Source organism: Nasonia vitripennis, chromosome 2, assembly GCF_009193385.2.
Source record: "Nasonia vitripennis strain AsymCx chromosome 2, Nvit_psr_1.1, whole genome shotgun sequence".
NCBI lineage: Eukaryota > Metazoa > Arthropoda > Insecta > Hymenoptera > Pteromalidae > Nasonia > Nasonia vitripennis.
In genome coordinates this window covers 28,210,585-28,233,215 of record NC_045758.1, presented here as the reverse complement: position 1 = coordinate 28,233,215, position 22,631 = coordinate 28,210,585, and the positions used below count along the sequence as shown (strand labels likewise).

At 41.1% G+C, this 22,631-nt stretch overlaps 2 protein-coding genes across 2 annotated transcripts; one reads left to right on the top strand and one right to left on the bottom strand.

The window, feature by feature from the left end:
- The first annotated feature begins 1,946 nt into the window (after positions 1–1,946).
- Positions 1,947–3,462, top strand: LOC103315740 (15-hydroxyprostaglandin dehydrogenase [NAD(+)]). Its single transcript, XM_008206171.4, has 6 exons — positions 1,947–2,302; positions 2,370–2,505; positions 2,579–2,685; positions 2,769–2,942; positions 3,017–3,168; positions 3,241–3,462. The coding sequence occupies exons 1-6, from the start codon at positions 2,210–2,212 to the stop codon at positions 3,377–3,379; spliced, it is 801 nt and encodes a 266-aa protein (XP_008204393.1). The 5' UTR covers positions 1,947–2,209; the 3' UTR covers positions 3,380–3,462.
- A 15,340-nt stretch (positions 3,463–18,802) lies between these two features.
- Gns (glucosamine (N-acetyl)-6-sulfatase) lies at positions 18,803–22,198 on the bottom strand. Its single transcript, NM_001159879.1, has 9 exons — positions 21,943–22,198; positions 21,797–21,856; positions 21,248–21,454; positions 21,031–21,186; positions 20,778–20,948; positions 20,505–20,706; positions 20,148–20,446; positions 19,423–19,539; positions 18,803–19,353 (listed from the first exon to the last, which is right to left on the bottom strand). Exons 1-9 carry the CDS (start codon positions 22,069–22,071, stop codon positions 19,189–19,191), a joined length of 1,506 nt encoding a protein of 501 aa, NP_001153351.1. The 5' UTR covers positions 22,072–22,198; the 3' UTR covers positions 18,803–19,188.
- Positions 22,199–22,631: the final 433 nt, after the last annotated feature.

The following is a 22,631-nucleotide window of genomic DNA, read 5'->3' as shown; positions in this document are numbered from 1 at the left end:
CTTATAGTTTTTAAATTATTTCTTACCTTCAATCTTTGTCATTAATCTTAATGACACATAAAACGTAATCATGCAATAACGATAAAATTAATATGGTTTTAATAAAATTATTTTATTAGTTCATTAAACTTTTGGTACATGTTTTTAATTGTCTTGATAATAAAATCCATTTCGGTTACATAAGTACTTTTGTTAATCAACAATCCTATTACAATCCAATCTTAAAAATATCTTGAACTTCAGGTACAATAATACTCTCGTTTGCCGGGAAAATCTATTATAACGCAGTCTTGAAGTAACAGTTCGCTTCAGCTACAGCAGTAGTACTTAAACAAATGTCGTTACAACGCAGTCTTGAAATTGAATGCTTCCTTAGTTACAGCAGTATTCTCGCTTGCCAAAAACGTAATGACAAGGTTGCGACTTTTCGAGTTTGTATCCTGGTCCCAAGGCACCGCAACCGTCACCGGCAGAAATACCGTGACACACTGTCCAACGACAGTCAGCTTCGACGAACGTCACGAACACTAAACTGAGAATGGCAACACAGAACAATGCGACACAAATTATGGATTTGGCAGCCATTCTAGTGGTTTGTTGAGGCCTTCGATTGTTACTAATGATTTTTGAGAGTTGACTTCGCATTATATAGATCTATTTGCACAGCTATCTACGTTTGTTATCTTTAGGGGTTTCCTCCTCAGCAGAAGAATTAATGTTCGTCATCAATCAGATAGTATTCAATACATACATTCTAAGTGTTACGGGAAAGTTTCTTTCGCAATCTTGGAAAGTACTTATAGCTTATCTAAATTCAAAAAACGTCACAGGGATAACACAATAAAAATAGATACAGTTTGAGTAAAATTCTTTATTCCATCGAACTTTCAGTACAATGATTAGTAGTATTGAGCATAAAATCTTGACAACGGATTTTACTTTGAGTACTGTAGTGGTACTCTTGTTTGACGAAAAATTCTATTCTAACGAAGTCTTGAAGTGAAACTTCTCTTTAGTTACAGCAGTATTCTTGTTTGCCAAAAATTCCATTGCAACGTTGCCATTTATTGACTTTGTATCCTGGCCCTAAGACGTCACACCAGTCGCCCGCAGAATGAGCGTGACATCCTGTCCACCGACAGTCAGCTTCGACGAACGTCACGAACACTAAACTGAGGATAGCAAGGCACAATAGTGCGACGAACGTAATGGATTGAGCAGCCATTCTAAAAGTTTACTGAGGCCCTCAGTTGTATACTGATGCTTATGAATGAAAATTTTGCATTATATAGACATTGCAGTTATCCGCAATTGCTATCTGCATGTGTTTTTTCTTAAAGTAAGAGGAAATATTATTATCACTTATAGATTGTGCTGTACGTTCTATGAACGTTTCAGGAAAGTTTATTTTTCAACCATGGAAACTAGCTGATTAAAGTTCCAAGAACGTTACAGAGATAACGATATATTAGATGTTATGGTATTGTATTGAACAAAAATTTACTTGCATAAGCAAAACTTAAAATTATAAAAAAAAACCAACGATGCGTCGGCTGAATCGTAAATTGGTTTATTTACAAATGTGAATGAATATAAACAAGTTTAAAGCTACCTTTCCCCTTTCAAAAACAAATCACTTTTAATCTCATAAGGAAAAATGGAAGTGTAAGCAAAAACGAACGTCAGACAAGTTGCTCAAATCAAAACTCTGCATTATAATTTCTTTCGCTACTGGAAATTCCCAATTATTTTGGGTATTTACGTCTAGTCTATTCATCTTTGAAAACGCAAAATTTTGAAAAGCATTTTAATAAAAAATTGGGTTGATGAATTTAAGAAGTTGTATTACGTTTTATATGTGATAACAAAATAATTTTCTCAAAACTGCAAGGTAAACAAAGCTACTATTTTAAAATTGTCTCTTGGCGGAAGCAAAACTTTGAAAAAAGAAAACAGCTAACTTGAAAACCTGTTTTCTCCAAATTACGCCAATCCCACTCATTTCACTTTTTAATCGTGCACGATTGGCGATTCCACTATCGGCGTATATAAGTGTGTTTTCGGTATATAATACGTTATATTATTATCGCTTCTTGTGTTTTAACCGCTGCTGAATGCTTTCGTATCAATCGTCCAAGATTTAGTTTCACTCTCCTGTTCGTACACGTATACCTATAGGTGCACAACGTAGACAACAAATATTTGCAATATGGACATCAATGATAAAGTAGCCATAGTCACAGGTGGAATAAAAGGAATCGGTTTCGTCACCGTACAACATTTACTACGTCATGGAGCCCACGTAAGCAAGCAAATGCCATCAAATGAATAATATTCCATTGTACACATACTGATTCAAATGATTTTAGTACGTTGCTATATTCGATTTGCTCGTTGCTGAGAGTGATGTTGTACGAACGGCTTTTAAAACCTTGGAGCAAGAGTTTGACAAGGTTCGATTCGGGTACTACCACTGTAATGTAGTTAATCACGAGGAATTTATCGGTAAATGAGAAAAAAATTTGTTTAATTCATTTGTTTAGTAAGAAAATTAATTAAGCGTAGGAAATTTTTATAGCTCAGTACAACGACGTCACACAGTCGATAAGAAACGTAGATATACTCGTCAACAATGCAGGGATCTGCAATGATAATGATCCGGATCTGACGATTGCCGTTAACATAGTAAGTATTGTTAATTTATTCACTTAAATTTCATAAACTTCTATTATGCAAAACTAGATTTTTTTAAATGATTAATATTGCAGACAGCGGTTATAAAATGTACAATGTATGCAGTTGAGCGTATGGGAACTCACAGGCTTGGCAAAGGAGGCATTGTTGTCAATATAGGTTCGATTTTTGGATTGACGAACATACCTACCATCCCAGTGTACAACGCGACGAAACATGCTGTCGTTTCTTTCGTCAGATCATTGAAGGTAATTTTACATTTTAATTCAGTTTAACTAAAGTGCTTGGAAAATATGTGATTAAAAATACGTCTCTTTTTTAGGAACACAACGAGAATCTGGGTATGCGTATCGTTTGCTTATGCCCAGGTATGACCAAAACATCTATGACCACAGATTATAATCCTAGAGCCATACTTTTAGATTTCATACCTCGAAACGTCATTAATGATAACTTAGAACTGTATTTGCAGGAGTAAGTACTGTGATCATTATTCGAATGTATAATATCAATAATGTATAATTAATGTTGAAATATCTTTGACAGCCCAAACAACGTAGCTGCAGCTATCGTGGAGATAGTGAAAAGAGGAAAAGGTGGCGACGTTTGGCTGGTGCAAAATGGTGAGTCTCCATTCAATACAAAAGATGTGACCAAAGTTAAAGAATTGAGGACAGAGTTTTAAAAGTACTTTTATCATAAAGCATTATAGATTACATTGTATAAATGCATAAAAAATATCTAAAAATAAATTTTTTTACAATACGACTTATCAAGCATTTCACATTCTCAAACTGTTACTTTTTAAATGCATTTATTTATTTATTGAACCAGTTATATTTACAGAGTATTAGTATTACAACTAATACCCGAAAATCCCGCTTGATCGCAGGGCAATAGTTAAAAAAAAACTAAAATAAGCTCTGATTCTGCGGTCAGGTTTATCTTTAGTTTTAAAAAACGAACATTGATATTTTAAGTATAATATCTTTGCGAATGTCAAAAGAGTAGGAGTGATAATTGCTGTATGCCATGTACGCGAATGAAAAAACGAAACAAAGGTAAAAGCGACAAGTTTGCATATTTGACGTATGTACATTATCATCTTATCATGCATACGTGAACTATGCTCTGAAAATACAACAAAACATCATGATGACCCCCGATTTGGCTATTAGATAAGTGTAGTACATACGTCACGCAATGTCATCTTCATAATTTATCTATTTGAGCCTTTTATGAAAAACAAACAGGATAAAAAATCAAGTAGACATAATCTTATCAATAATGCTAGTGTCGGCGACGATGACGAAATCGATTTAACAGTAGAAGTTGCTAAATCTCAAAAGAAATAGTAATTTCATCTTATAACATCATAAATAATAATTATTGTATATGGCCCAGACAACATAGAGTATCCAGTCATAGAAATCTTGGAAACAGAAAACATGCATCGATAAACAAAAAAATGAATAAACTGTTCAAACGACTCACTCTTCATTCGACACCTATCTCGATTATACCATCAACGCCTTGGTCGCAGCGTCAAGGGAACCGGAGGTAAACACATTATGTACATCGAGTTTCGTACAGCTGTATATATACCTATACACGTACAAGTCGAGGTGCGGTGCTAAGTCGGTGGCGGAGGTGTCTCAAAGTTGCCCGTCTCCAGTGTAACGCGATAGTTTGCACAGAGTTCGGCCAGTGGCCAGCTCAGGGGGATAAGCCGCCGCCACCGCCGCCGTTTTGTCGTACAGTCGACTCAGGTATTGCCGTGTTCTGGAACAATTAGGCGCTTTGCGAGCTGCGCATCAAAAGCGATCGACATTCGCTGATGGTGTATAAAATTTGTAGATTTATATCGTAATTTCGAATTATATTACCTTTAGCATGATAATCAAAAATATTATTTCAACAATCACACGTAATCGACGCCAGATACCGCTTATACACACGCAATCGACCCCGTGACGCTCGATTGTGCAGAGAGACGTATCCTTAAATACGTCGGAGTCGGATGAGTCTCTCCTCCGCGATTTAATAGCCTTCGGACAATCGGCTGCGGGGTATATATTACACGAGAGAGGAAGCTGGGAAAACGAGGCTCTTGAGAGACTCCGCCTATAGGTATAGATAACCGCCTGCATTACGAAGTGCAAACGGATAGGATCCTTTTCTCTCTCGAGAGAGAGGAAGCGCAGGGAATCTTCTCTTGTTCCTGCCTCTCGTCTTCCTTCTCTTCTCGCACTTCTCTCTTCCCCCCCCCTCTCTCTCTCTCTCTCTTATTGTTTAATTTTTGTGTCCCGCGTTTTCATTAAAATTTTTTATTTACTTTTTCCGACAATATTTTTTTAGGCGAGAAAGAAAAATCAACGATGGATTGTATGTTTGTGCGTACCAATTCGCTGGAAATGAAACTCGCGAAATCTGCTGAGCCGATGACCTACGGCTCAAATATCGTAAAAAAAATACGGTCTCCATATACGCAGAATCTGCGCCGCCTATCGAATTTATTAGCGTTTCTCCTTTGTGTCACAATGATCCATTTCGTTAAAAAAAATATTGCCAAAACTCAGCACCGAATTCTTCTTCACCCCTTTGCCACCTCTGCTCACTTACAGAATGAGAGAGAGAGAGAGAGAGAGAGAGAGCAGCGGATAATTGAGCCGTCAGTCGCATGCGGTTCCCCAGCCACTTGACTGTATACATAGACATATACCTATATATGCCTCCGCAGTGGTATATCGCCCTATTCCGCTGCTGCTCGGGGGAGGTGTTCTCGCATTACACGTCTTTTGTGCGAGATCGAGGATGGCGCGCGCAGATGGAGCGATAAGATGGAGAGACGATGATGAGGGCTTTGTTAACGATCTCCTGCGCGTAGCAGCCTTTATTCGAATTATATTATCCCGCCTCTAGCTTTTGACTCGAGAGTTAATGGACTTTTCTTTTGACATTCAGATTCTGGCATGATTTTTTAAGAATATTATTATTTATGTACTTCTAAAATTGATGAGTCGAATACATGAGGACAATCAAAAATCACCTGCGGAGTGTAGCGTAACGTTGACGAAACGTGCGCAAACACCTTCGATTGTATAGGACAATGGGACTCTCTCTCTTCCGGCGTCTTCGTGTGTATAGCGTTCGTTGAAAAAAAACCTCGAGAGGTGCAGCGCACGTTGACTAGCGCACAAGGTCTCGATATCGGCACACGTGATGAAGCATACCATAGCAAATTATATATACTTTTCTCTGCCGACTTGATTTTCAACGTTTATGCGAGAGGTTTGCATTTGTGTAAACAGATATAGCTGCTGTTATTCTACAAGGTTTCACCAGAAATTGCGTGTAATAGGATCAGACGCGCGACATTATCATATTATTTTATGCGCATTCTACGCGAAGTGTAATTATCTCTGCAGCTTGTTTTAGTTGTGTATCGAATCTGAATATGGTATAATACAGGTGTATGCAGCGAAAACATATAATACGTGATAATATCTCTATATCTGAAATGCATTTGAAATAATATTATACACTATCGGAAAAAAAGCCGAAACACCTGTTCGGCACGAAGAGAGAAGAAAGGGAAACCGCGGCTTATCTAAATTGAGCTTTACGGCCGTAAAATCCATTCAAAAGTTTTCCAAATATTCCGAAGACTTTTATTAACCTCGAGCAATAGTGAGCGGTTACATAAATTTATACTACTTCGATCCTTTCTATTATTATTATATGGTCAGTATAGAGGCTAAACCAAAATCGGTTCTTACAAATCTTAAAATCGGCAATAAACCGGACCGACCGCACAGATAATCCCTGGGCAAACATCGCGGCGAGCTCTGTACCTTGAATTTTAACCTTCCACTTGTCGGCATTTATTTCGGTTTTTCATAGGGCGCAGAGGCTTATCTTTCACTTTAGGCCTGCAAGATATAAGGTTCAAATTTTTGAAAATTAGAAAGTAGGCTATATATTAGAGTTGTCGAATTATCATGTAATACTGTGGATAATAATGTTACAATACAGTGCCAGCAGCGAGAGCTATATACATTCGTCATTTTCCAAATCAAAGCTCGGATTTGTTTATCAACAATATACATCACGCATTATTCTATCGCAGCATAATATAATAGCTCTAAACAAAGCTCAGCCTCGTGTATTAACGCATATAACATCATCCGCGCATTATAAAATCTCATTCGGGTACATCAGAAGAAAAAAAACTTCTTCTGGCCCGCACAGCCGCGGCTAATCCACTAATGTCTATACCTGACCTTTATTGCCCGGCATACTACACGAACGACGAAAGAAAATCACACAACGGTCGGCTATTTCCTTCAGCGGCTGAATCAAAGGGTAACAACACATTCACGCAGCCGTTCTTTACGACGTGTATGTAAACACGCCCTTCTTTGTTTAGTAACGATGTTACACAGCCGCGGATGATGATTTACGATGACGGACTACCTCTCGCAGCATGTTGTAAATAAAGGTAAGAGCGGGTATAGGTATATAGAAGAGAAAAGGAGAGAAAAAGGGATTACATTTACCGCCGCACTTGCAGCGCTTCGGGGAGATACGAGAGCGATTAGATTAGGAAGGTTTCCGTCATGATTTCCGGCTGCAGGATTCACTCGAATATTCATCAACAATGATTCTCGAATGTCGAATCCAATTTCAATTACACCCGGCATCCCAACCAACCGCATATAATATTCGAATCACGAAAAGAAAAAAAGCACACCCTCTCCACCCAACATCATCATCATCATCATCATCATCCGTCGGTCTCGATTAGCCCAACGCGAGCGACAGGGTGGCAACGACGAGGCGCGCATGAACATGGCGTCATCCTCACATCAAAGCGCGCGCGCGCGCGCTGGAGCTGCATTAATGCGAGAGGCGATTATCCATCACTATAAACACGGATACGCGCGCATTCGTTCGTCCCTACCGCGTGTCTGCAGCGTCGAACGGGATGGAGAGGATCGACGCCGGTATGTGGCATTGTAGTGGGGAGAAAGGGGTGAGGGTTGAAGGAGAGAGAGAGAGAGAGAGAGAGAGAGAGGGTGGAAGGGTTGGACAGGAGGTATATGGAGGGGTGGTATATGGACAGGCCGAGGGGTGAGAAACGGGGATTTTTTATTTATATATTCCTCGGTTTTGTTGCCGGCCGTAATGAGAGGCATGAAAAATTTTCGAGGATTCTCGTTGCAAATTTATGAGGGAGTGCGTGTATCCGAATCGCGTTATACGCGGGGGTGTTGAATTTTCGATTGATTTTGTTTTTTTAACGCGGGATCGCGGCGAGTTTCGAATTTATGGTGCAGCGTTTACGTTGGTTTGTTATTTTTCCGTTAAAAATGGGTTGAAAATATAGATTTTTAAGTAGGATTTTAAGAATTTTAAATCTTCAATATTACACGGATTATTTGTGAAAGCATTGCAGCATCGAGAAAAAAAGGCGAATAACAACAACCAACGCGAAAAAAAAACCACCCCAAAAAATTATCGATCCTCAGTACTTCCCTACAAGATACATCAAGATACTCCTCCGGTACACGATACCAACTCGCGCACCCTATAGGTATCCCATCACACACAGCAGCAGATCGAAAAGAGGGGATGCGCGCAGAGGGTTGCCAGTATACAAAGCGTGGGGGAGTAGAGGTGTCGGGACGCTTCGAAGCTCCGCCTTTCGTTCTCTCTCTCTCTCTCTCTCTCTCTCTCTCTCCCTGCAGACAGCCAATGGCACAGCTTGCTTTGGATCTTCATGGATTCCCAGGAGTGAAGGCATAGTGGGGATGACTACACGACGACGAGGACGTCTCTTTTACCTGCCTTTTTCTCGACCCTCGAACGCGATGTATCCCTTTTGCCCCGAACGACTGGCTCTCTGCGCTGTCCTTTTTCTCGGCGCGAACGTTTCGGCGCGGGGATTTTTTGCCGACGTGTAGTATTGTGCAGCAAAGCGAGTATATCGACGATTCTCGCTGACATTCGCGAGAGAGAATGGGTATGTTGCTGAGTTTCAGAGAGAGAGAGAGAGAGAGAGAGAGAGAGAGGCAGAGGAGTTATGGTGATTGAATCGCTATTGCGCTTTATGGCTGTGCGGAGTTGTTGGGAGGTGTTTTTTTGGGAAATATGGGATGTTTTGGAATTCATCGTTTTTACCGATGATAAATTTCTGTTCGCATTTATTCAACTTTCAAGAATCAATTTTAGGATAAAACGTTAAGTTTAATTGGCCAGTTTTATCAAATGTTAATGTAAAAAAATTAATTAAAATATTGCTAATATTTTAGTGATGCGTATCTATAATACCACATCAGTATTATTATTAAGTTAAAAATTGTTTTTCCCTTTTTTGGGAATTAAAACATATATATGTTTTATTACGAATATTTGGATTTTTTACGATTCTAACGTATGTTTCTACAATTTTTGGATTGTAACAGTCATTTGACAAATTTCAAGCAAAAGTTGCGTCATATCTATGCATTTATAACGGTTAAACGCTTATTTAGTTAAATCGTTAACCACAACTTAGCTAAGTGTCTAAAAACTTAGCTTATCAACCGTTAACATTTCTACCTTAGGGTCGTCATCGTTTTCTATATGAAAGGGGTATAACGTATAAAGTACGCATTTTATCTCTTAAACTAGGCGCAAAGGCAAGCTAGCGACACACACACACACACTGCATTAACGCCATAAGATCCTCTTAAAATATTTTCCTACTTCTCCCTCGAGCGCGTCCCGCGCGTACGTGTCATCCTCAACGAGAAGATAAAAAAAAACTTAGATCCGCAGCTAAAACCAATAACACTCGAAGCACGCGACACATCCGCTGCACCCTCTGCTATGTATTATCAGCTCTTATTTTCATGTAAAACAAATTAAAACGTGTGTGTGATCCGCCCCTGTGCTTGAATCACCTTGAAACCTCGACGAGAAGCACGACGAACCATTAGCAGGTATTATTCCAGGGCTGATCCGACCGAACAATGACACGCCTCAACTTATTGCCGGCGGGGGTCACATCTATACACCTTTATGGGGTGATCATTTTATTTTACGCTTCTGATCTTGTGCTAATGGAGCTGCAGCGGTTACTTTAGCATATTGCGATGACGTGTGCATATAACGCGAGCTTGAGTTTTTTTGTTTTGCGAGAAAACAAATGTTTTGATTATCTAAGCGATTTGAGATTATCCGCCGTGTGATGTAACTTGTGCAGTGAAATGTAGAAATATGTTCTGTCATTCTTAAATAAAATCGCGGGAGACATGCGGGAATCGCGATTTTATTCAAGCACGATAGCAAAAACGACCGACGCATTGATACATGGGCTGCGCTGAATAAATAACGAATCTCGCGCGTATGAATATTCTATATACGATTTCGCCGTTTTCTATACTGCAATTTATACAAATATATATGCAAAGTACATAAAATAAAGCTGTTATTTATTTAATATTCATTATATTTATCACGCGAAAACAATTTTGTTTATGTACGTCACACATAGGTACAATTAATGTTCGTTATCTTTCAAAATAAAAAAATATCGTCACACAGCGTATAATCGCAGACACGAGTCATCATCCGCGCGCGCAGCTATGCAAACTAAAAAATCGGACCAACTCAGACATGTGATACAGCGAGGCGCTGCACGCAGAAAAGCGATATCCGTGTAAGATAAAATGCTCAATACTCGGACAAAATGAAAATTTCGACCTATACTTGGAAACTCGAATATTTGCTATTGCGATAAAATAAAAACCGTAACCTCAAAAACTAAACTGAATCGGCATTGTTAACATCATTACTAATAATATACTAATGATTTTGACAACATTTTAACAAAAGTCAATTCTCAAGGATGATTTGAATGACTGCTCTCGAGTCCCATAAGAGCAATTTTGTTCAGTATCGTCCAACTTTACCGAAAACGCGATTTCCATAAAGCAGTAGTTGGATACGTTTAATTTAAACGTCCAACTACTGGGACTAAGACCGCGTCTAAGTACTGGTTCAACCGTGTCAAATGATGCCCAACTATACCGTGTTTTTATGCCACTCTTCAATATTTATTTTTATTGTAAAAAAAAGATTGTTTGAGGTTAGGTTTTTTTTTTTAAATCGAAAGTTAATTATGTCGGCTAAACGTTGGTGTTAAAAGATTTTGATACTTCGCAATTTATCCGTGCGAAATAAATGAGCTTCTAAAATTTCCTCAAAATCTGTCCATGTACTAGGCATTTTACCTTATAGGTTAAGGTTAATAACCGGGCTTCCCTCGTTCGCAGCCGCGTTAAAATAACATCGAGTCGAAGTGTCGCACGTTAATATATACAGGCATACATCCCCTCGGCGCGCACTTTTCGATGCGCCGGCGAAAAAGCGAGTGAGAGAGCCGAGAGTAGTGTGGCCGGTCTATCCCCGCTATATACTATACTTTACACGTTTATACATCTACACTACACAGCCGGAAATCTAAACACGAGAGCTGATGTGGGTGGGGAGTCGGAGACTAATTACCAAAGACAACAATCGCTTTGGGGTATATAGATACGTGTTATATATGGATTCGTAAATACGAGGCTGGAGAATGTTCAATTTGCGATTTATACTTTCGACCATCTCGCTAAATTTCAATTATACATCCCCGCCGGCAAATTCCCTTTGACGCAAAATACGCCCGAGCATTATCGCATGAGATGATTAGCCAAAGACACATACGCTCGGCGATCAAACGTCGTCGTCGTTATGTATCGCATATCCACGCGTATATATAGAGCAAAAGCATCTCCTCTCGGCTCGACGTTATACATATGATATTATCAATGTCGGCTTGGGACACTGTCGCTGACAGCGCAATTATCTCCTCTTGCGGTGCGTATCGTCCCCCTCGTCTATACACCGTGTCACACGAGACTATATACCCTAGTTGACTTATACGCGCGAACGCGAGAGAGAGAGAGAGAGAGAGAGAGAGAGAGAGAGAGAGAGAGCCGCGCGTCGTTGTTCGTGCCAAGTGACGCGTTTGCGATGGCAATCCCATTTTTCTAAAAACATTCAGAAAGCTTCTTTCTTCTCATCACGTAAAGCAACCTTATCAACTCCAAGACTCCCGCCTTTGTGCACACCTTTCGCGTAACATCACAGAGTCTCGGCTCAGCTCGTCGAGTCGCGGAAGAAAGTTCATTATCCCACTGGTAAACCAACACACGCAGACTCGCACCTTAGCCTTTGCAACCATAATATTATATACACTTAATATTCCTATTTCTCTCGGAGAAAACAGCAGCAGCGACTTTACAGCGACGGCGGGTTGTTACTTTAATTAGGTGACAGTTCGTGACCTTAGGCGGCGATTTAGGGAAGTGTAAAAGCGCGCCGCGACGCCGCTCCTCTACTCGCGCCCTATACACGCGCTGTAATAAGGATCAGACCCTCGGGGACAGATCAAACGACGCGCGAGTATACAGAGAGGCGCACAGAGTTGATGGTAATATACCTACGTTTGTCGAGTTGTTGCGCAAAGCCGGCGGAGAAGAAAGAGCCACCTGTCAGGTTAAAATATAATCGAGAAAATCAAAGGAACTATTGCGCGCGAGAGATTTCGCGCCCGGCCCCATACACGCCGCGTTTGTTTGTTTGAGCGAGAGAAAGAGAGAGAGAGAGAAAGAATAATAATGTATAAGGTGTTATACCTGTGTGTGGGTTGTTTCTCGAGAGAGGGATGATGGAGGGAAAAAGGTGTGGGTAATAAATTATACTGGGCTAGTGCGGGGATGAAGTGTATGTATGGTGTTTGGCGGGCACCGATTTCGCAGTTTTATGCGCGCGGGATATTTAATTGGTATTGCGGAAATCAGATGCAGTCCAAGTTTATATAACCTTGTGAACGGACGATTTCAATTTAGAAAATTCACTGACGACTCATAGACACGGGCATCAGTTATAGCACGAGCGGCCGAAACAGTACATCCATTTGAGGCGGTTTCTGCGCAGCTGCGGCACAACTCTCTATATATTATCTCCGAGTGTAATGAAAAAGTGCCTTTGCGCCACCTATCGTCGCCAGTCAGAGGCTGTGAAACGAATTAAAATCAAGTTGGCGACGTAAGCGGTCGAAATTTTGATTTTTAAAAATCCGATAATGCCACGACTGTACTTTACTAGCTCATTCCTTATACAACGTTTCAAGGCAATAACGTATTATGAAAAAAAAAGCTAAGCGAGATGTAGAAACACGTACATAGCTCTCAGGACCGAAATAGAAAAGTGTATTATAACTGCTGTACAGCGTTAGATGTTTTCGCCGCGGATACATAGGCAGCTGTGTATTACGCAAAGTGACAGCTTGAGCATCGCTGCTGGGGTGTTACCAGGCGCAGGAAGCCGCGCCGGGATTTCGTTCTCTCTCGGTTTGATTAAAAGGCGGCTCGTGAGAGCTGTTGTTGCGCGCGCGCGAGTAGCGTCTCTGTATTCTACGTTATATACATGTATACAGATAGTAGAGAGAGAGAGAGAGAGAGAGAGAGAGAGAGAGAGAGAGAGAGAGAAAAGCGGAGGATTTAAACGAGACGCGCAAAGCTACTAATACATCGCGGATGCGAACTGCACGTTATCATTCACTCGGGGGAAAAAAAGAGAAAAGAGTTGCTTACTTTCTTTGCGGTAAAGTAACGGATTAGTTCGTGTATGTTGATTAGCGTGTACTAATTAAAAATATATTTCATTACGCTGAAACATTTACTATATTATGCTTATCAAACAAATGCATAGAAATTTAGACTTTTGTAGACTTTGTATTTATGAAGCTGCCAAGGGTATATGCCGATGTATAATTACTGTTTTAACATCGCACTTCTCACCAGAAAAAAAATCCAAAAAAACAGAAATTTCCATCTCGAGCAAAACAAAAAAACCTCAAAACTCACTCTAACATCGTTCAAATAATCGCCGAGCTTATCGTCTCGAATTTCCAGGTGCAGCCTCGCGCTCAGTTGCGCTATTCCTCTCCGCTCCGCAGCAAGATCTCTCTCTCTCTCTCTCTCTCTCTCTCTCTCTCTCTCTCTCTCTCTCTCTCTCTCTCTCGCTAGGCATCACAAAGTGCGCGCAAAGGTCTGGCATTTGTCGCTAAAATAATTAATTAACCCGTCCGGGCTCGGCAGCTCTCGGTCCTTGGCGCATTATAATTGCGTCGCGCGCGAGCTATAGCCCTGGGTTTTAATGAAAAGCTTCGCCACTGCTGTTTGACTCGCTGCTGCAGTAGCGTTGCTCGCGCTCTGTAAAAAGTGCAAATTACTGCGCGCGCCAAGCTCTAGCCGAGCTTTATTTGAAGTTTATGCGCCGCTGCTGCTCCTGACGCTGTTGCGCGACCCGCTGTGTAATGAGTGAATTATAATGCGAGGGAGAGAGAGAGAGAGAGAGAGAGAGAGAGAGAGAGTCGCTCGTAAAAAGCTCAAGAGCGCGAGCTTTTTTGGTTTACGCTTTCGCTGTGAATTTTATCGATGATGGAGTGTGAGGCAAACTTTTTGCTGGTGTGAGTGAGAGAGATACTTGTAAGTGCGAAGTCGATACAAGCGATGGTGGAAAATTATTAAAAAACGCAGAGCCCGATGGAAATCCATTGGTTACGACGCTCGCACCGCAACACCGACATGGTCATATATTACACGCTCGACAATATGTATTTATTCATTAATTAAGGAAGCGTGTCCGATAGATATATAAAGCCGGTCCCGGAATATCTCGTGTTACGCTATTAAGCGCGGAGGCTTTGCAAGAGCGGAACACATACTATACAGTAGTCAAATCAAACACGAGGCTATTAACTGGGTCAACAATATTACCGAGGGTTTCGGGTACTTACTTTAGGCCCGCGCGTCCGCACTTTGACGTCTCTCTTTCGTCCCTGTATTATAGCTTCCTTTCTCTCCCTTCCGCCTGTGTAATTTGTGTGCGATGATTCTCTGCTTGGTTTCGCTCACCGGCTCCGCCGTTCTGGTTTGGTTTTCGACGTGTGCTATAGTTTCAAGAGATGACGCGTTGAAATATTGTGAAAATTAAAAGCAAAAATATCGCAGTCATACAATTCGCATTCGAAAGTTACATTCACAGTTTCACACCTCCGTAAACAATCATCAGCCACGATAACAAAACACACACACCCACATCCCTGTTCAAACATCAGCGCGCGGGTACTCGCCCGAAATCTCAAAATTCAGTGCAGCTCTCATCTCACCAACCCCTGTTACAACAAATTTCCCGCCGCCTCTCTCACCACACACACACACACACACTCTTGAAAAATCGCAGTAGCAACAACCAACACACGTCCCACGTTCACGCTCAAAATAAATAATTCGCCGGCGTGAAAGGCCTCGAATTTCCCTCTTGGCAGCACCTTTCCTTTCCCATAATATCCATATACCACACGCGCAATATTGTTTTAGGCATTGTGTGGAAGTAGCTGCGGACGTCATCGTGCGTATATATAGGGGGAGAGTCGCGCGCGCGCTCGCGATGTTAAGTCTTGTAATACGAGAAATTACCGACGCGCCTACGCACGTGGCTACACGCGTATACTTTTACGGTGGGCTACTGTGTGTGTGTGCGTGTGTGTGTGTGTGCACAGGACACGCTTTCCTGCGAAAGTTTTCCGGAGCTGTGAGTTGCGTGTTTTTTGAGTTTTTGAAAGTTACATGAGAGAGCCCGTGCAGGGGATGCGGTGTTTGCTTAGGTGCGGATTTTTTGGAAATTAGCCTGGATAGTTTGCTGACAAAGGGTTATAGGTTTGTTTATTGTTTTTCTTTTACGAAACTGGTGTCTGACTCGAGCTAATTTTTTTTTCGTCGCTTATTTCATTAGAAAAATAAATTAATAAACGAAAATGAAATTTTTCACTATAGCAATGCAATACTACAAACTTCATAATTAACATCTGCGTTATGTATACACAATATGTAGTCAATTTAATTAGCTGCTCTATTCGTATAAATTATGCGACTAAACTCATCAAAATAATTTCACAAAAATAAACTCAAAATGAATAATTTCAAAATATTCCACTTCCCCTCACTAGCGTCCGCGCGTTCCTTTAAATTACCTCTCGAATTCCCTCGATTTTCCGCCTTACGAATCTCTCCCCTTCTCTACAGAGAGGAAGAATTGTCTTGCATAACAACAGGATCGAAAATAAGGTACAATATAGTATATAGTAGTATATAGTGCAGCAGGGAAGGGATGATATCTCTCTCTCTCTCTCTCTCTCTCTCTCTCTCTCTCTCGGTGGGAGGCTGCAAAATGACAAGTCTCCCCTTTCGCGCGAGCGCGGGAATCGCGAGAGAGGAGGAGTTTTCTCTCGCGACGGCGCTCCGGGGGATGATCTTATGGATTTCGAGCTTTGCCCTTGCGCGCGCTTCAGCATACGGAGAGAACGAGAACGAGAGAGGAAGAGATTGAAGATGGCGCGGGGACTGGATATCGACTGCGGAGGAGGAGAAGAGGTGGGAGGTAGCTCTGAGATTTGCCTTTTGTTGTTTTTATATGCTGTGCTCGAGTCTATTGTTACGATATAGTAAGATCTTTTTGTTATGCAATATGTGCATTCAGTATACTAAGTGGAAACTGCAATTTTTTAAATTTCAACTACAACAAGCTTTTCGAACCAAATCTTTTTCAGAAGATCGGCTACATGAAAAAAAAACTCGTAAGCTCATCGCAAACGTAAACAAATCCACGCATCTATACAACAAAAGTACTATAAGTACCTCGTAAAGCTGTTCTCGCTTCTTCGGCGCATTTACAAATAGGCGCACGCGTTATTTCAAATAGCTTCTCATTCCGATCGGTATAAGCGCGCAAGCGTCTCCATTCGAAGCTAATTTCGCGGTAAAAATCGGAAAGCACGCCGAGCAAGGGAGAATACGAATTTTCAATGGCCGAGACGATCACGCGCTCGACTAGCTCCTGTATAGCGGCCCGTTCGTTAATCCTCCCACAATCGATCGATCGAGCGTTAATGCCGCTTACACCACAACGCCGTGGCTTATGTTTACTCTTGATCTATTGTGCCGTCCGTTTCGTTAGAGCTTGTGGATATGGAGGAATTTTTTACTTATACGCGGTGGTTTTAACGATCGTTAATCGCGACTGTTTGATCAACGCGCGATAGGAGAGCATGAAAATATAAATTGCAAAGAGAGAGAGAGAGAGCTCGAAATTTCGTCGCCGAGGGGGCGAAAATGTTATGCGTATTTATTCAGGACGATTTTTACCGACGATTCGCGCGCGCGCGAGCGTACACGATCTGTATACTGTTTTTGTTATTTTAAACGTTTTTGAAAAGCCAATTAAAAATCGCACAATAAATAACACAGCTAGCGTGGAAAACTATATACAAAGCGCTGCAGGCACATATACATAGAAGCGGAACACGATCGGCGGCCGTCAGCCGGAAAATTCTCCCAACTAAGTCCACACGCGCGGCGGTGGCGGCGCGGCCGTATACGTCAGAGATCTTAACTCGAGACAAGCTCTTTATACACACATGCATACATCCCTTCTATATACCTATAACGCTGAATATGTACAACATGGATAGGTATATAAAGGTATATATGTACGAGAGATCTCTCAGCGGTGCAGTGCTCGGTTCGCTCTTTTTGATGCCCAAGTTAGCGTGAGAGAGAATAAGAGAGGAAAAGCCGCTGATGCTCTTCGGCTGTGGCGGCAGGGCCCATTGACGTGCGAGTCGGGAATGTTTGTACACTCCGCGCACGAGTTCCTCCTTTATCGGGGATCCGTTTAATCGTTTGCGCAGATGCTGCGGCGGCGGCGGCGGCGGCAGCGGCTGCTTTTCGATCGTTTATATGTGAGATGCGGATATGAGGGTTGGACGGAAATTCTCAGAGTCGAGTGGCTCTGATTTTATACGGTTTGTTCCGGTGAGAAGCTGTCCAGGAAGTTTATATATAATTTTGATTGTTATAGTAGGCAAATTATGACCCGCTATAATTAAAGAAACGTCAAAAAAATTTAGCGAAGCGCTATTAACTATCCAAGAATAATAAAGCCAAAGGCGAATAATCTCCAGACGAAAATAGCTCCTCGCGACTCGCGCACATTACTCCGTCGTGTGGCATCGATTTTTTCGCGGCGCACAATACACACTTCTGCAACTCTACTATACTCTCTCTCTCTCTCTCTCTCTCTCTCTCTCTCTCTCTCTCTCTCTCTCTCTCTCTCTCTCTCTCTCTCTCTCGTATACAGTCGCCGCGATTGCTATTCAGATGTATTCAAATGCAGCATCGGCCGGCAGCCGAGAGGGATCTCAATAAAAATATTTGTTAAGAAAACAGCTCTCTCCGCGCGCGCGGGGGTGGACGCGCGTACAATCGAGCCGCAGTTTAATTCTTCGGGATATTCTTATATCCGGATCCGATATAGCGCGGTTATATCCTATCTGCGCTATGTACACACACGCGCGCGCGTATAGAACGAGCGACTGATTTGCCTTTCTTGTTTATGCTTTTATATTGTTTGTGCATTACGCGCAGCTCTCTCTCTCTCTCTCTCTCGATAACGCTGTATACATTTTGCAAGAGAGCAGAGATTTATGCTTGCGGATAACAGATATATATTTCGCCGCACAGTTTAATGTTTTAGTATTATTTTACCGATACATATATATATATATATATATATATATGCGCGATCACGGCGGCGCATTTGCGGTGCTTCGTTGTTTGAAAACGCGTGCAGCGGGCGGAGAGGTGTATTCTGACGGGGCGCGCGGGCGGGTTTATTTATATTTATACCGCTGTTCCGCGCGTTGCGTGTGTCGGCTTGTTTTGATTGATAATTTTTTCATGATCAGAGTTCGCTGGAAAATGCGCGGATGTTATTCGATATTTTTCGAGTGAAACGGTATAGCAGGACTCGTGTGTATGTTCGAATAGCGAGCGAGCTGTGATGGTGTGTAATACGAGTTTCGTCAAAATTGCATGCGTGTTCCGAGAAAAATGTGGATATACTGTTTAATTAAGTAGAGGTATTGATGTGTACTAATAAAATAGATTGATTGGATTTTGTTCACTTCTTTAGAAAAAGCTGATTTGCGCAGATTAATATGCCGGTGCAGCTGCATTGATTTTATCGAAACTTTCGTGGCACTATAGTCTGTGTATATTATAGTCTTTTTCAAAGAATGGTTTTATTGATAGTCGTACACTGCTTCGGTTATATTATATACGAAGGGTAATGAAAAAGATAATTATATAAAAAATCATCAGTATTTCACCGATTTATCGCGTAAAAAGTCAGATCATAAGTAAACAAAATATAAGGAAAACAAAAGTGAGAGAGTCAACCTTTTGTTTTTCATATATTTCTTTTGTTAACACGGAGAGCAAAAAACATAATTGTTGCAGATCATAAGTAAATGCAAATTGGCCATTTGCATACAAATTAATGATTAAGAGGAGGATTCGTGGCGATGCAAGTTCTGTCCTTGCAAATCGACATTTTTTTGACTCGCTTTCGAAATCTGTATCGCTGTCCCCGATTCATGTCCGGTCCGATGTTGTCCATTTGAAACTCGTCGTGGAGTATGTCGTATGACTCGACAAACTCCTGAAAAATAATGTGCGATTTATAATAATGAAAAAGCGACATCATTTAGAAAAAATTAAATCAAATTACGTCGTCCTCGGCGAACAAACAGAAAACGTTGTCGTAGTGAGTTGCAACTCTTCGAACGCAGGTGAACGTGTTGTTGGCGACGTCTTGGCATTTGCAGGCGAAATTTTTGTCGCATTGCTGTGAACGGAAAAATGGCTTGACTTACTAAAAGAATTGGATTTTTATCACTAAAAAATAATCTTTCTGTAGATACTCATTTCACGTTATAAAGATGATTTTTTTCAAATGAAAAAACGAGTGTCGCGGCTTGTTAAAATATGGCTCTAAATCGAAAATGTTTATTTTCGCGGAGCCTCTTATTTATACTGCGAGCGATTGTTTTAATGTAAAATCGACACGTCGATCGAAATCATAGTGAAAACCGAACTAGCATCTCAAACAAAATTTAGAGCAACGTATTTTGCACTGATAACTCGTTAGAAAGGTTTTTCATGTGGCTTCGTTTGTTATTACGGATTCTCGAGTTTCGTTGGTATTTTCATAATGCCGGAAACGATTATTTATTTGAACCAAGATTAATATTCGCGGATCAATTTGATATCGGAATAATTATTTCCTTTGCACACAATTATTATGCGATTTTCGATAATCATTCGAGAGCATTATTCGAAAAGCTTGTATTTCGATTATCTCTCATAATTTTAGACTTTCCACACTTGGTTTCCCAATGTGAAATTACAGTATTTCAACGATCACTTTCAAATAAAAAAAAAATGTATCCTTACAGACAAATTCAGATCCGCATCGTCGGCAGGACAGCCCGTATTCTGCACAGTGGTGGACCTTTCGCCCTTGTACTCGATAAGAACCGTCCTGTCATTGATGTTGCTCGCGTCTAGTAAGGATACACCATCGGATGGTCTTTCGACCCCGGCGATCTCGAGGATCGTCGCGAATAAATCGACGCTGCTGACAGCTGATTTGACCTCCGTCAAACGAGTGATATTCGGACCTCGAATCATCAGAGGTATCTTGATGTCCGTCTCGTAGGGTTGACGCTTGTCGTAAGGCAGACTGAACTGACCTGAAATGAAGAAATTTTAGAAAACTCTGTCACGATACACGAAGACATACGCTATTACCAACGTGGAATCCGTTGTCGGAGGTGAAAATGATGTAAGTGTCATCGAGTAAGTTCTGAGACTTCAGCTGCGAGTACACCTTCTGCACGAGCTCGTCGACGGCTAGAAGTGATTCCCAGCGTTTTCTATAAATGTCGTCCAACCTGGCGACGACACTGTCGGGCAGTGGAGATGGTCCCCTCCTTACGAGCCAGTGTTTGTCCTTGAATATTTATTAGTTATTCGAAAATGAATTGATTACTAAAAAAAGCTCAATATCGTCATGCAACATACCCTCTGAGACGAGGTATTGAAGTTCTTGGTTCTCTTAGCTTTTGTGCCCTTGTACTTGTCGTTGTGTCGCGGAGCCGGGATGAAGGGCTCGTGTGGCGCCGGCGGTGCTAGTACCATCAGGAAAGGCTGATCTTTTTTCTGAGTCTTTAGAAAATCGATCGCGAAGCCTTGCTACAGTCGAATAAACGAAATGATCGAACCTTATTCTCTTCTTAAATATAATCGATATGTTTATACGTTGGTCTATACTAACGATGACGTCCGTCAAGTAATCCGTCGGACTCGATCCGTATTTCTTCTCGGCGCCGTTTATGGACAGCGAGTAGTCGTAGTATCTGGAGTTACCGATCAGGCCGTACCATTTGTCCCATCCTGGCGGAACACGAGACACTCCGTTTCTCTGTCCGTACTTGAATTCATCGGATAAGTTATAATTACTGTGTTCTTACAGTGTACATTTTGAATTTTACCTTGTTCAGGTATTTTCCCGCGTAAAAAGTTTTGTACTTCATTTGCTGTTTCAGGATAGCGGCGAAGGTGTTCGGCTCGTGATCTCGTTGCCAGGTTGAGCTGTAGCAGCCGCCTTCCAGGGAATTATTGTACGTCCCGTGATTGTGCTGGTATCGGCCGGTTAGGATGGAAGCTCGATTGGGACAGCAAATTGGCGATGCGGTGAACTATAGGGTGAAATCGTTTGTTTTGTAAAGGAATTTCGAAAAACAGAAAATTACATCGTTTACACTCCCCGCGAGAGATGCTTTCCGATTCCCCTCATCTTTATCTATGCGGGGCAGTGTATTATGTATGTAAACGGTATTTCGATGCATAAACAACTTTGTTAAGTTTACTACTTACTTGGGCCGCTTATGCTATGTAATTGATAAGATTGTACTGCTATTTAATTTTACAATTAGATAGTTAGAAATTTTATGACCGAACTTTGAACCGACATATATTACGCGCACAGCGTTGATAGATTATCGCCAAATAGAAATTATCAATGATTTTCTTCGACTTACCGCGTTTTTGAAAGTCATTCCTTCGTTTGCTATTAGTCTTTGTGTATATGCCAGAGGTGTCTTGGAAATTTGTAATATCAAAATTTAATAAAATCATCTCACATACATAAACAAACGAAAATTCTCGAACAAAGTTCTATTTTTACCATGCCATCGAGCACCGAATCTAAATCGTCAGCGATGATCAAAACAATATTTTTCGCCGACGCGCAAGTAATAATCGCAGAAGCGAAAAATAGCAACACCTTCGAAACGCACATCATGACTGAGACCATATTTTTTTCAACTTAAACGATCACAACCATTTGCACCGGCTTTTACACGCCTTTACCGAATTAATAGCGCCGTGTAATAAGCGCTGTCGACGTTATGCTGCCGAGCACTGACTTCCGAGGATTCCCCGCTTTCAATTTCATGCTCGGTATATAAATAACTATCCCCACTATATCCGATGCACATGATAGTGCTCGCGTGTCATATGAGTGCTCGTAAAGGATGTGAAAATTGCAGCATAATACTAAAGTTTTTAAAGATTAATACCAATTATATATATATATTATTTAATATTATTTCAGCATTATAGTTTAGATGGATTTGCATTTTCTAATGAATTTCTCTGATTCGTTTTAAACAAATTTTTTGATTGCACGACCTCTATGGTGGGGCAACAAAAACTTTTGATTATATTCACGTTTTCATGAATTTGTAGTTTCATGTAGCGTTCGTTGCATTCTGGACAAGAATATGAGGGAAACTGCAAGAACGCTTGCATGTAATTTTGATTTTGGTGGGATTTTTAATTGAGCGATTTAATAGTGCGTTGCTCCAAATTGTT